At 45.8% G+C, this 15,705-nt stretch overlaps 1 protein-coding gene across 1 annotated transcript in view; it reads right to left on the bottom strand.

The window, feature by feature from the left end:
- Window positions 1–308: 308 nt before the first annotated feature.
- PPP1CC (protein phosphatase 1 catalytic subunit gamma) overlaps window positions 309–15,705 on the bottom strand; it is a 36,460-nt gene continuing 21,063 nt past the window's right edge. Inside the window, exons 4-7 of the mRNA XM_040346521.1 lie at window positions 14,232–14,336; window positions 11,251–11,474; window positions 3,331–3,465; window positions 309–1,247 (exon numbers count right to left, since the gene is read on the bottom strand). Of these exons, the coding sequence (XP_040202455.1) occupies window positions 1,158–1,247; window positions 3,331–3,465; window positions 11,251–11,474; window positions 14,232–14,336 (554 nt within the window). The 3' untranslated portion in view covers window positions 309–1,157. The remainder of the gene's footprint in view (window positions 1,248–3,330; window positions 3,466–11,250; window positions 11,475–14,231; window positions 14,337–15,705) is intronic.

Here is a 15,705-nt window from a genome sequence, read left to right as displayed (position 1 = left end):
TTGCGAGATTAGCAGGTTACATCAATGTCAAAAGGAATCACAAAAATAAGTGCATTTCTCCACCCACAGGGGGAATTAAAAGCAGTATTTTGATAGGTACTTGGTACACAAGACTTAACTAGAAAGCAACCTAGTTACCCAGCAGTAGGTACAACCAAATATGTTGCAAGACACAAGAGAAATTAAAGCTGGTCATAAACACAAGTCTCATCGCTAGTTAATATTTTAGATACACTTTCCATACCTTGGACGACAAGTGACATACTTGCATCATAGGCCAGAAGCTAGTAAAATAAATATACTGTACATATGGCTCAAACAAGTTTCTTTATTAGGAAATAAAAAAGGCTGGTAAACATTTAAAGTGACAACTTTGGCATGTCCCAATTCTGGTATCTTGTTAGTGGTAATTATGCCTCTCAGGATAAAATATAAGTATGTAATGCCATAAGGAAGTGCATTGGCATGTCCAGATAAGCATTCCTTTATCAGTTACCATGCAAACACTACAGACGCAAATCCAACTTCATTGCTATGGAAGACATGAGCAATACACCAGTACAGATGCAAGTTTCAGGAAGTGGAAAACAGTTAAAATAATGGCTTTAATTTCAGTTAAAGAATACAGTACAGAAAATGTGCTTTACTTAAATGTACATCAAACCAGTGATGCTGGTAAAGTAGAGGGGGATCTTTCTAATATTAATAGCTATACATATGTGGACCTGATGGTAAAAGAAAATCCCTTTAAAAAAAGAACAGGAAAAAGTTCACAGTGGTTTGTATAAACAGGATGCAAATTATAGCTGTGACATTCCTAGTCTGACCAGCCCGCAAGTGCCATCTTTAAGTACTAAAGTAGTAAACAAGCATTTACAAATAATGTGAATTGTACAAAGCTACATGAATAATGAAGATAAAGATCGGAGTGTACAGTAACACTGGCATAAAATAAACCATATTGAAGCAACAGAATAAAGTTTGAATTTCAGATTGAAAGTAAAGAACAGAAAATAGTAAGCATTGTAGCAAATACATTTCTTTAAATGAAAAAAGTCGCCAACATCTAGATGGAACAGACCAGTACAAGTTACACAATTTAAAATAAAAAAAGTGATTATATACTATAATACAAGTCCAAGCAGGCCAAGAGACCCTCATTTTTTCGCCTGTTTCGTAATCATGCCTCGTGGTGGCGTTACTGGTCGGCTTGCATTGGGCTTCTTTTTCTCTGCAGGTTTTAAAATCTGAGAAAAAAAAAAAAAAAAAAAAAAAAAAAAATTTACATTAATGATTCCGTGTAAAAAAAAAAAAAAAAAAAATCGTTTAACCACTGAAGCAAACTACTGTGCAAAAAATTTAAACTGAAACTGGAGTTCTATGAAATGCATATGTTCAAGACCCTACCATTTTTCAATGTTTCCAAAATAAAAGGCACAAAGTAATGTGTGTGTGTTAATTATGCAAGACTACACAGAAGCAGCATGGCACATTAAGTAAACTATTTTCAAGTGGTTGTAAAACCCATACATATTCCCACTGAAGTGACAAGCCTCAGGCGATACAAAGATGAAAATTCCTACAAGTTCGATCTGTTTTTAGAAAGCTATAGAGAAGGCTGCAGATGAACAGGTCCAAGGCAATGTCTCAGCTTGCTACAGGACATTCTCCGATATATGAACACAAGCAATGACTTCGTCAATTCTGGTTTTAGAGTGGTCATTCACTGGCTCATTTAATAGACTTCCCCTTTGACGACTCCAAAGGGGCCACTGTCGTTCTGACTCATCTCACCTACGGATCACTCTCTGATCTCCAAACTAAGCTATTTTATGCCACTGCTACAACTTGAATTCTGCCCTGCAACCAGGTCATCCTTAGTCGCCCAATATACATTGATCACTGCCAGCCCAGTGTCCCTGCATATATTCTCTGCCTGTTTTTGATTTTAATCATCACTTCCTGAGCCGCCACGTTTGGGTTAGGATTCACCATCCACTCCGAGGGGTTACCCCATCGGGTCGCATGGGGAGCAAAGGAGCCTTCTATTGAGATGATCTAGTCTTAAATCCCCTGACGAAGCCAGTGACTGGCAAAACTAGTAGGGTAGACTTGATCCGAAACGTCATCTCTATATACAGCTCCCACGATCGGTTTTGTTCTATTGTCTTTTGACCTAGATTTTATTTTTTTGTAAATTCAAATAAAATTTCATATTTTTGATAATAAAAAACATGTCTGGTTTCTATTCTGGCATGGCGATAATCCCTTACCCTCCTAATCCCTTTATTTAACTAAACCAGGGATGAGGTGCCGTATCCTCACGAGGACTTTCGATCACTAGCCTTTCACCACTACAAAAGAGTACTCGTCACCTGCCAAGCTGGTAGCTTGGCTCTGAGGAAGGGGGTGCATCCCCGAAACACTATTCCACACTTTATGGCTTATTTTTAGAGTTGCACTTTGCGATTACCCATTTTTTACTCCATTCAATAAAATGCCATTGCCAATTCACTAGGCGTGCACACCTTCCATTTTGCTTTGTTTTCGTAGTTTCCACCAAATTACCCCAAGGAAAAGTGCAGCAGCCACCTAGTCTTGGAATACCGATGCCCTTGTTGCTCTTTACCATAGAAGACCTCTACAGCGTTGGCAGTGACTATCCCCATGGCCTATGCTTTCAGAGGATCTAGTGTTTGGGGGTTTGAGCAATTTTCTAGCAAAAGGTGGGGGACCCACACACAAAAGTGTCAGATACCTGGTCATCCTCTGGTTCCATCCACCAGCCCTTAGGTCACCAAGACAGCTATAAGGCCCAATGGAAGAAGCATGGCATGCAGTGAAGCACTACACATCCGACACCTGTTCTCCTGGATGTTAAGTCAATTTTTTGCAGGCAGGACTTTATAGAAAAAGTAGGGATGCACTCCCAAGCATAACATTAAAGTATTACTTGTACATCCATCAGTTTCACTACAAATGCATTGAGCTCTGTAGACTGAACTGACCACTTTCGTCAACATTTCAAATTTCCCGATATAAAAGCCCAGAACCCCTCTCCAAGCACGTCCTATAGAGCGGATCACTTCGTAGAAAAGATCTTTCAGATGGACGCAATGGGGGAGATTTACTAAAAAACTAGAGCACTCAGGAATCTGGTGCAGCTGTACATGGCAACTAATCATTTAACTTAAGCTTCAAAACTTGGAAGCCGATTGGTTTCTATGCAGAGCTGCACCAGATTTTGCACTCTCCAGTTTTAGCAAATTTCCCACGATGCAACCATGTGTGCAGCCCAAAAAATGGGCAGAAATAAGGTTTACAACATACCTGGAAAGAACACATTAATGTTTCATCTACACTCATCATTGCTCCTGCATTGTCAAACTCTCCACAGTAGTTTGGGGCTGAGAAAAGCGTTACCAACTGCCGTTTGGCAAAAAATTCATATCCATCTTCAACCACCTACAACAGAAAAAAAAATTACAAAAAGATCAGGAGGGAAGACAAACGGCAAAATCAGCACAGTCATTATCCTTTAACCCGGGGATATGTAAATTAGCGGACCTCCAGCTGTTGCAGAACTACAAATCCCATGAGGCATAGCAAGGCTCTGACAGCCACGAGCATGACACCCAGAGGCATGATGGGATTTGTAGTTTTGCAACATCTGGAGGTCCGCTAATTGCATATCCCTGCTTTAACCCATAAAAACTGATCAGACAGACAATATGGATTGGGGGGTAGGCAAACCTCAGTTTCTAGTGTCTCATTGCAACCATTTTTGAACCACCACTTTTAAAGCAGTTCTTGGTCATTGACAAAACAGTTGAGGGATTTTTTTTAGTCAAAAGGGGTTGTAAAGGTTTTATTTAAAAAAAAAAAATGATAACCTCTTACCGGCTCTGTGCAAGGGTTTTGCACAGATCAGCCCCAATCCTCCTCTGAGGTGCCCTGCCGGTGCTCCTGGATGCTACCCTTCATCGGGCGCCCCCACTGAGTTGCTCACCATAGGGGCACGCTCCGAGTCCCACCATCAATGGATGCAGCAGTGTGACTCACCCCCGCCTGTACCACTGGGCTCATAAGCATCACTGGATGGGATCAGGTAAAAAAAAAAAAAAAAAAAAAAAAAAAAATAGGATTTTTGTACTCACCGTAAAATCCATTTCTCTGAGTTCATGCACGGACACAGCAGCCTTTGACCTTAGGGTTGTATCCACTTCCTTCAGGAGAGTTTAGGCAGAAACAAAAGCACTTGAAGTAAATGTTAACACTTTCCTCAGTGCAGCTCCTCCCAGGGGGCGTGGTTCCCCGGGTATAACCCACACCCTGCTCTAGCAGCTCTCCAGTTCGTAACAAGCCGTACAAACCAAAGGAGGGGTGGGTGCTGTGTCCGTCCATGAACTCAGAGAAATGGATTTTACGGCGAGTACAAAAATCCTATTTTCTCTTCCATTCATGGAAGGACACAGCAGCCTTTGACCTTAGGGACGTCCCCAAGCAGTGTCAAATTTTGAGGGGTGGGAAAAACACCACAGCAACCAAGCTTACACCCCAAACAAAACCGAAGTTAAACAAAGGAACTCCAACTTTAAACTGCCGCCTGGAACACCAAGCGGCCGAAGGAGGCATCAGAAGATGCACCCACATCCACCTTGTAAAACTTTGAAAAAGTGTGGACTGACGACCAGGTCGTTGCCTTACATACGTGTAACAGAGGCTTGATGCCGGAAAACCCAAGAGACACCAATCGCCCTGGTCGAATGCGCCGTAACCCGAAAGGAAGGCGCCCACCCCTTCAGGGCATAGGCCTGAAGCACAACCTGTCGGATCCACCTAGAAATGGTGGCCGACGATAATGCCAGACCTTTCTTAGGACCAGCCACCGACATGAACCGTGAGTTCGACTTCCGGAAAGGAGCCGTAGCGTAGACTCATAGGGCCTGAACCAAACCCAGGGAAAGTAAAGTGGCCTCCTCCGGGTTTTACGGCTGAGGAAATGAAGATGGTAACAGAATGTCCTCATTAATGTGAAAAAGCCGAAACAACCTTCGGGAGAAAAGACGGCTGAGGTCGCAGCACCACCTTATCCTCATGGATGACCAAGTAGGGAGCCTTGCAGGACAAGCCCGCCAGTACAGACACCCGTCTGATCAAGGTAATTGCTACCAGAAATAACACCTTTTGTGACAGAGTCAACAAGGGAATCTTTCGGTTGTCCTCAAAGGGAGCATCCTGAAGCACCGAGAGGAACAAATTCAAGTCCCACGGGGGTAGTGGATGGCGTACCAGAGTGGTCACATGCCGGACCCCCGCACAAACGCACGCCCCAAGGAGTGCGTCGCCACGGGTCGCTGAAAGTAAACAGCCAGAGCCGGAATCTGACTCTTAACTGTACCCAAGGCGAAAGCCTGAACCACTCCCTGCTGTAAAAACAGCAGAATCCGGGACACCACGTAAGCACCACTCCATCTCCTCACACAGAGATGTAGGCCCTCCACGTACGATGGTAAATCCTACGTGGAGCAGCCTTCCGTGCACGCAGCATGGCAGAGACCACCGGGCCTGATAGCCAGGTACTGAAGGACCGGGGCCTCAACAGCCACGCTGTTAAGGTCAGAGACTGTAAAGCAGGGTGGTAGGCCGGACCCTGCGACAGAAGATTCTCTCAGGGGTAGACGCCAGGGGGCGTCTGCCACCAGACGCACCAGGTCTGCGTACCAGGAGCGGCGCGGCCAAACAGGATTGTAGGAATCCCTTCGGCTTTCACTCAGCGCAGTAGGCGAGGAAGAAGCCTCAGACGATGGAAGGCGTAAATGAGGCGATAGCGACCAAGGTGCCACTAGTGCGACTGAAACGCCCGCTCACGGGTCCCTCGACCTGGACACGAATCGTGACACCTTCCGATTGAGACGCGACGCAAGAAGGCCCACGTCTGGAGTGCCCCACCTATGACTCCGAAACACCTCCGGATGTAGTGACCTTACACCTTAGTCTAGCCTTGGGCGGCTCACATAGTCTGCTTGCCAATTCAGCACGCACGGAAGGTGCACCACCGACACAGCTGGAACAGACCTTTCGGCCCACCGGAGGATGTGCGCGACTTCCATCGCCGCAGCCAAGCGTCGTGTGCCCCTCTGATGATCGACGTACGCCACAGCCGTGGCATTGTCGGACTGGATCTAGACCAGTCGGCCTTGCAGACCCATAGACCACATGGAGAGACACAACTTGAACGCTCGGAGCTCCAGTACATTGAATGGAAGGCGGGACTCCTCCCGAGTCCAGCGCCCCTGGGCTGACTGGGCACCCCAGACACCCCCCCAGCCAGAGAGGCTGGCGACCGCCGTAAACACTGTCCAGAGAACCGGCAGGAACAATTATCCGGTCCGGAGTACCGGAGAAGTCAGCCACCACACTAGGGAGGACTAGGTCAGTCAACTCACCCGAATCTGGAAAACCAGAGACGAAGGAATCGTGTTCCAAAGTGACAGAATTTCCTTCTGCACACTCGTGTGGAATTGAGCCTACGGAACTGCCTCGGAAGAGGCCACCATCAGACCCAGCACTGATAAGCAAAAGCGAAGCGACGCCCATTTAGGGCCGCAAACCGCTGCCCCACAGATTGCAGAGTCTGCAGTTTTTCCGCAGGGAGGAAAACTCCCGCCTCCGAGGAATTTAGGACCAACCAGACACCGACCACTGGATATTCAGCAGCCAACCGAAATCTCCGAGGGACTGACAGGTGATACACATCGTCTACCAATTCCAAGCTTCAGGAAGCTCCCAGAAGAAAGTCGTCCAGGTAAGAAACTGGTCCTCCCCGACCGTAAGGCGCAGAAAACCCTGGTGTTTTGCGCAAAAAGGGGAAATGCAGGTACGCGTCCATGATAGGGACGCCAGGAAAAAAAACCCGATGGAGCGCTGCTATTACTGAGCGTATCGACTCCATGCTGAACCATTGTGCTTTGACAAAGCAATTGAGGGCTTCGAGGTCCAGGACCGGACGGACCCCGTCCTTCCAGGGAACTAGAAACAGATTGGAGTAAACCTACTGAACCCCGGTGAAGGAACCGGCACAATCACTCCCATGACCAGAAGATCCTGGAAAGCCCCTGACAGATCCTTCAGGCGATCTGGAAGAAACCGGGGGTTGGAGGAAAAAATCTGTTTGGTGGACAAGAGAGAAACTCAATCTTGTACCCCCGAGGAAACTACTTTGCAGACCCAACGGTCGGAAAGAAGAGACCTCCACTGAGCCGCGAAGCCTGCCCCCCACCCGAGACACGGGCGGGGCAGACCTTTATGAGGAAGCAGGTTTGTCCACAGGCTTGCGGTACCAGGCGTGCCTCTGCCCCGCAGGGGGTGCCTTGCGGAATTTTCCCCACGGTGCTGGGCGCACAAAAACCGCTTGGGGGTAGTAAAGGAGGGCCCTTGCTTACGGCGAGGCTCCTTGCCTTTCCCAGACTGTGGAAGCAACGTGCTCCTACCACTCGTGGCATCCTTAATGTCATCCAGGGATGACCCAAAAAGCCACTCACCCTTAAGGGCAAATCCACCAAGGCCTTTTTTGAGGATTGGTCCACAGACCAGCATTTTAGCCACACAAGGCGGCGCAATACTACCGCATAGGCGGAGGCCCTGGAAAGCAAGGGGGAGTGTATACAGGACCGACTCAGACGAACCTTAGACCCTAAACCAATTGTTCAGCCAGGTCCTTACAGGTCTCGGACGCATCCTGTGCCTCCAGCTCATGTAGCAGGAGCTTCGCCCTTTCGGTCAGAGTCCCAGCCAAAACCGGCCTCACAACCGAACCCACTACAGTGAAAAGGGAGCGGGCCACAGCCTCCACTCTCCTATCAGCAGGGTCCTTAAAGGCAGGAGCCCCTTCCATGGGTAACGTGGTGGCTTTGCTCAATATGGACACGGGAAGGGCCACAGAAGGAGGAGACACCCACTTTTTTTTACAAAGTCCTCCTCAAAGGGATAACGGGTCGCAAAGCACTTTGGGACAGCAAAAACTTTCTGTGTGTATCTTGTACAATAAATTGTCCAAATAAGGAACACAAGGAAAAACACATTTGTAGCGCGCTGCGGTTTGCGGAACCCAAAAAGGGACCGGCACATCTGGTGCCTCCGCCAAAACCTAAAGTTTGAGTTTCACGCACCGCAGAAATAAGAGCTCCAACAAATTCCTCGTCAGCAGTTGACCCTGAGGCAGTCATCCTCACTGTCCATGGGTTAAGCCCGCATCCTCTGACACTACAGAACCAGACGCAATAGCCAGGCATGGTTCTGTGTCAGAGGCATCCCCAGAAGCAGGCTCAGGGAGGGGGCTTTTAACCTGGTGAGAAAAGCCTCCAGGACAGCCGACATTTCAACAGATGTGGCAGGGGGAGGGGCATCAAGGGTTAACTCAGGCATTTGTGGGGAAGAAGTCCCTTTCAGGCTCCATAGTGCCCCACCGCTGTGTCACCCAAACTGCAAGGCAGAAAAACACCCACGGTCACCTCTAGGCCGTTACAGAGTATGGGGGCCCCCAGGGAAACTCACCACCCCACCCAGTGCAGCGCAAGCTGAGAGGAGTCTGAGAAGCCGGCTGCGCTGCTGTCTGTCTCCCTCCGAGAGATTTGCGGTCTTTCTGAGCGCTAAAAACAGCCACACAAGGCCAAACGAAATCAAAGATGGCCGCCGTATATGCAAAAACGCCATAGGACCACAGGAAAATGGCCGCCGAGCCATGCAAGGCGCGACTCACGTCAAGATGGCGGCCGTTGCACATTTAAAATGCACCCAGAGTGACACAGCGCAGCACATAGTACACCACAGCACACAAAAGACCCTCAGTGAAAACACACAGCCCCCGCTAACACAGGCCCATTGTAATAAAGAGACCCCTGATAGCCCCCCCTCACAGCCGGTACCCAAAAGGAAAAGGAGGGAGAGGAAATAAGGGAGAGAGGGAAGCAGGGCAAACCCGCAGTCGAACTCCCAGGGGAAAATTACAGCCATACCACCTTACCTGAGCAAGGGACCACTACTTACCCGTCCTGCGACCACCGGCTGGAGGTATCCCAGACAGAACCAACATCTGCATAAACGGCATGGCTGTCGGCCATACACACTGTGACAAAGCCATAAAGGCCGGTCATATGTGTGCCCTAGAACAAGATGTTCCCCGGCCGCCCCTGGAGCAATGGGGCCCGTCGTGGAGCCGAGCTGATAGCCGGCACACGCTCGTTGGCCGAACATGGAGGGACTACAAGAGTCAAGACCCAAGACCCAGCCTGTCACACAGTCGGCAGTTGATAGAAGAATCTCAGTATCCAAAAATGCAGGAACAAAAACATAAAAAGCGAAAAAATAAATCTCCAGAGTACAGGGACTCCAGAGTGCCTGACCTCTCCTGTCGTTAGGCAGAAAAAAAACTGGAGAGCTGCTAGAGCAGGGTGTGGGTTATACCCGGGGAACCACGCCCCCTGGGAGGAGCTGCACTGAGGAAAGTGTTGTTAACACTTAAAGTGCTTTTGTTTCTGCCTAAACTCTTCTGAAGGAAGCGGATATAACCCTAAGGTCAAAGGCTGCTGTGTCCATCCATGAACGGAAGAGAAAGGGGGGCTTTGGGGGTAGCTGCAGCAAAAGTTTTTCACCTCAATGCATTAAGGTGAAAAACCCATGCGATTTTACAATCACTTGGAAACAAAAAGGTTATACTAAACAGTGCTGTGCAGCCCCAGACCTCTTCTGGGGTCCCCCCATGGTAGTCTGTTCCTACCCCATTGCAAGCGCTTGCTGGGGGGGGGGGGCTAGATTGAGTTTTTGATGTGAAAAACTTACTAGCTGGATTAGCAGATAATAGAACTAAAGCCTAAACTAATGCAGCCATCGCATCCAAGAATTGCTTGCGTCATTACTGCTTTATTAAATTCTTTGCTACACCTGCAAATGCCCATTCTACCCCCACCAGGATGGACATCAACAGGATCCCATGGCTCCTGCTGTTCTCCACGCTTGAGAGCAATGGGAGAAAAGTCCAGCAGATAAGCACAGGAGGGAAGAGAATGGGCACAGGACACAAGTAGCAAAGAATTTATTAAAGCAACACAAAAGCAATTCTTAGATGCAATGTCTGCATTAGTTTAGGCTTTAGTTCTATTCTTATCTGGTAATCCAGTCAGTACGTTTTCACATCAAACTCTCCAGCAGAATGTATTAGTTTACATGAATGACACAACCCACTTAGAGAGTGGTGAATAAAATGATCAGTTTTTTTACTCATGCAAAGCCTTTATAAGCTGTTACAGTAAGGGCTGGTTCATGCCACAAAACATGCTCCAGATCCTTCCAGGGCGAGTTTCTGCATGTACGTTTGAGTACCAAATGCTTTACTTCTCGTTTAACCCACTATACTGGGTCTGGTGTTTTGATGCATGTTCCGTTGCCTTGATGCACTTTAACTTGTTACAGTCGAGTTCTGTGCAGGAAAAAATGCAGCACGTTCTTTTTGGAACGCACTGGTGTTAACTATGCCATTGGAAACCATGTAACCTACTTTCTATGTGGAAAAAAAAAAGCACTGCAACAAACAAGCCAAAAGTTTTTATTTGGGATGAAGTGTGAACTGGAGTTTGGCTTTAATTTGTTAGTGTTAAATTGTATTGGCAGATTTAGCGCCAACACTTTGCTTCCCCAGAATGACAATGCTGCTGTCTGTGCTCATTACTTTAGAGTAATAGCTCACTAATGCATTGCGTTAGTGGCCAGATCACTAGGTGAAAACGGGAGAAAAGCCCAAGAAAAAAAAAAAAAATATTCCATTGCATTCGTTTTCTTGGGTTCAATACCCATTTAAAGGTAAACATTTTACTTTTAGAACCACTGTACTCCTGAAATGAAAAGCCAAATCTCAGACTAACAGTGCTAAGCTGGTATTTCTTAGTAAATGTATCTGAGTTGACAGCTAAAGTAACAGGTCAGTGCCCAAATGATAAATTGCATCAGGGTTCCTAAAGCTCAACTGGAGAGAAAGTTGTGGAATGTTGTTGCAATTGATAACGTTGACACTACTCCGAGAATCCAGATATTAAAAGGATTGGTGTAAAAGTTGCGCACGTTGTTATTCTGGATACATATAAAAACAAACAAAATATTGCAATCTTAAAAAGAAAAACCCCTTGGTAAATTTGCAACCTTAACATAAAGTCTTTCATTCAATGATCTGAACATACACAGAAATAAAGGTTGTACCTGATGAGCTCGACAAATTAGATCCAAATCATGTTTGTGAAGGAACTTTGCCACAACTTCTGCCCCAAAAGTAAATGATACGCCCCGGTCATTTTCACCCCAGCCTAAAACATCTTTGTCAGGGTCAGACCACAGCAAGTCACAGAGAAGACCCTGGTCTGGAACATCAGTAGGACGCATGATTCTCCTGATTTGTTCCATTGATTGGAGGTCAGGTGATAAACCTACAGTAAACAGACATGTTAGTGCTGGTTTATAGAAGATATATTTGTGGGTGGGCAGACTACCATTCACACAATTGTTGGCAAAAGTCTGGTTGCCAACCAGAAACGCTATAGAATAAGACATTCACTGTCGGGCCTGGTATATTTGTGTACACACACACACACACACACACACACACACACACACACACTGTACATCTGTTTTTTCTCTGTAAACTCCTAAAGCAACAGGCAAACATTACTGTTAACTTTCTGTCAGTGGCAATGAAATGTACGTGGAGATATATCATGTATATCAGGCAGCTTGCACTACTGTAAATAAGAAAGGTTAGCAAAAATGTGAGGGGGCTGGACAGCTCTCTGCACTAGGGCCAAAACAACTAATTAAATTAATCGATTACAATTTTCATAATCGATTAATCGGCCAGTAACATAATGGGGTTAAAAAAACTAAAATTAGCCCTTTATTGTACAAAAAAGCAAATCGCTACTGTAAATATTACTTTCACTGTCCCACAGTAAAAAAATGAACCCCTTAGGCCCCGTACACACGGTCGGTTTGGTCCGATGAGAATGAACCGAAGTTCATTTTCATCGGACCAAACCGACCGTGTGTATAGGCCATCGGTCTGGTTTCCTTCGGTCCAAAATTTCTAAACATGTTTCAAAACTGAACCGATGGACCGCTGCCCCATCGAACCAAACCGATGGTTAGTACAGAAAAGCATCGGTTCAAAACCCGCGCATGCCCAGAATCAAGTCGACGCATGCTTGGAAGCATTGAACTTCGTTTTATTCAGCACGTCGTGTGTTTGACGTCACCGCGTTCTGACCCGATCGGATTTTGGACTGATGGTGTGTACACATATCAGGCCGTACGGCCACTTCAGAGGTGAACCGATAAAAACGGTCCGACGGGCCAGTCTCATCGGTTTGGTCCGACCGTGTGTACGGGGCATTACAGTAGCGATTATTTGCTCTTTGTACTTTGTTTTTGTAACCCCATTATGTTACTAAACATCTCAGGCCGGGGGGTTCACACCTTGTTTTTTGGTGCTTTTTGCAAAAACACACTACAGTTCATTTACATGTTTTCCTATGAGATACGTTCACATCCATGATTTTTTTTCAGCTGCTGCGTATTTGGAAAGGGCAAGGACTTAACACAAAACAGTGCTATTTTTTTTTTTTGGTTCAATATACTTCAATGGAGAAGCTGCAGAAAAGCATGTAATGTGTTTTTGCGGCAATTTGTGTTTTGTAATCTGCCCAACAAATTGGCCTAAAATTTTTTAAAAATTAAATATTTTTTAAGGCTATTATCCGATTAATCAAAATAATCGGCCAACTAATCGATTATGAAAATAATCGTTAGTTGCAGCCCTACTCTGCACTACAGGTTCTTCAGTCAATGCATGTGACATTTAGTTACAATTTAATCCAACTATAAAAGTTAAAACTAAAAACCCAACATACTGACATGTCATTTATACTTCAACCATTTTTACTTCAACCATTTTTTTTTTAAGTCAGCAGCTACAAATACTGTAGTTGCCAACCCAATGTATGGATACACACACACCTTTAAAAACAAAGTTTGGTGAAGGAGTGGTCAATTTGCTAATTTATTTACAATTTTACTTTCATTACAAGGTCTTTTTTACCCTGTTAGGGTAGGGGGGCTTTGGTGAGATGTCAGGGGTCTAAACAGACCTGACATCTTCCCTTTGAGACACGGAAAGGGACCGAGGATACATATTCACAAAGTCCCTTTCTCAGCAGCACTAAACAGGCAACAGGCTCCTCTCCATTCATAAACAGACATTGTAAACAGTGGGGACACTCAGAAATGATCAGTGCAGTAGCAGGGGAAGTATAATCGCTGATCTCCCTTTGTGGCTTTCATTAAAGCAGCTGAAAGCTGCAGAGGGGAGAGGATGAGAAGCAGCTGCTTTAATGAAAGTCACACAGGGAGATCGGTGATTATAACTTCCCCCTCCACGGCACCAATCATCCGAGTGTCCAGGTAACAGACTAGGTATATGGAATATTTGCACGTGTGCAAATACTAGTATCGGGACAGCCCTACATTTTACTTCAGCCATTTTTATCAGCCATTTTTATAGCACCACCAGTTTACACAGTGCGTCGCATACTGTATATTTACATCCATTCCTGCTTTGGGAGCTTACAAGTTAAAAGTTCACATCTCACATGCATAAAAATTCCACATACTAGGGCCAATTTACCTACCAACATATATTTGGCGTGTGGGAGGAAACCCACACAAGTAGAACATGGCACCATGGCTAATCACTAGACCAGAGGGGCTGTCAATACTGTACAATGACTTGAACGCTTGAATAAAAAGCGGTTGCTACATGCCAGAAACATTATACAATTGTAAATAGTGAAAGTTAAAAGGCATCTTCCTGGGTATCAAAGAAGTCTACTTGCATTGCTCGATAGCTTAGACCCCTTTCACACTGAAGTGTTTTTACAGCGTTTTAGCGTTAAAAATAGCGATATTAAAACACTCTCCATGCATCTCAATGGACTGCTTCACACCGAGTCCTGCAAGCAGCATCTTTGGAGCAGCTTTTGGGCGCTGAAAAAATGCTCCAAAAAGCCCCTCTCCATTGAAATGAATGCGCTGTAAAAACGCCTTACCCTTTCACACTGGGGCACTGCAAAAACACCTTAAAACATTAGGGTCTTAGCGGTCACAGAACAATCAGACCCTTGGTTAAGATTTACCTCCATGACAGCAGAAGATCTTCTCATCTACTATGGCAGCTATTGGCAAGCAATTGAAGCAGTCTGTAAAGGTTTTCCACAATTTAATGTTATACCTTCTTTTACCTAAAAAAAAAAAAAAAAAAATAATTGTTTAAACCAACCAACCACACCCAAGATGTGTACGACAAGTGCTTGGGCACAAGTTCGAATTGTTCGCAAATTAAAAAAAAAAACTTTCAACTCACTAATCTGCAAGCTAGTTTTAACCACCTTTAAAACAAGGCAATTTACAAATGTACATTGGTAGATACAGCAATGAAGACAATAACTCTGCAAGGTGGGTGTGTGGTGGGCAATAGCAATGGACTATTCACTTTGGAGTTAAAGATCAGCTTTGGGTGATCTACATGCAACATTACCATGTTGGGGAAGGGGGCATTAATTTCTCTGCCAAGATTGCTTTACTTCCTTACGGCAACACCGTTCCTTAGAGGGTTGCACGTGATCAAAGTCAGGGGTCATGTAGCCTCATAGGACAGTCAGAAGAATGAAAACTCCTACAAGCATTAACCAGACACTGATCGAAGTCACAAGACTGCTGATGAGAAGGTATATTTACTAAACAATTGCAATTCAATGTTCTGTGTAGTGGGAGACCAGATATAATGAATGCAGGGTCCTGGGTTTAGTAACACTTTAATGACTGGAAGGGTTACTCAACAGCAACAGAAGGAACGGTTCAAAGCACACAACGCTTGCAGATGAAGTGCCAGTTCCTCTTCAGCAAGCAGCACAGCAATATCAAACATAAAAGACAGTCTCAGGCAGCAGTACCCCTCATACTTCAGATTACAGCCATGTAGGCACATGAGTTTAGGCACTCATACTAGAAAGTGAACTCCATTTCAGAAGCATGTCAAGAAAAAGAAAAAAAGAAAAAGAAAAAAAAAAAAGTCAGATTTCAGGGCACTGCTTATACACAAATATATTTCTAGATGTTTCTTAAAGAGGAGTTCCACCTAAAAATGGAACTTCCTCTTAACCCACTCCTCGCCCCCTTACATGCCACATTTGGCATGCAATTTTTTTTGGGGGGGGGGGGGGGGGGAGTGGGGGCTTCAGGAGAAGGGGACTTCCTGTCCCACTTCCTCCTTCCGCCGAGGGGCTGGAAAGGCAATTAGCTTTATAGCCTTTTCACAGCCCCTCCCTGTAGGCGAGCGCCTGTCCACTCGGACGGCGCCGCTCGCGCATGCGCAGTGGGTGCCCGGCCGTGAAGCCGAAAGCCGTCACTGCCGGGTGCCCACACTAGAAATGAAGACGCCGGCCGGGGAGCGCGTCGCGGAGCCCCTGACGGCGCGTCGCTGGAGCAGGCAAGTGTCAGTTTATTAAAAGCCAGCAGCTAAACTTCTTGTAGCTGCTGACTTTTAATAAACGTAAAAAATGGGTGGAAAACCCCTTTAAACACAGCCAAGTCTTCACTGGAGTTTAGGTA

Source organism: Rana temporaria, chromosome 1 (assembly GCF_905171775.1).
Source record: "Rana temporaria chromosome 1, aRanTem1.1, whole genome shotgun sequence".
In the NCBI taxonomy this organism is placed as follows: Eukaryota; Metazoa; Chordata; class Amphibia; order Anura; family Ranidae; genus Rana; species Rana temporaria.
This window is presented reverse-complemented; position numbering and strand designations above follow the sequence as displayed.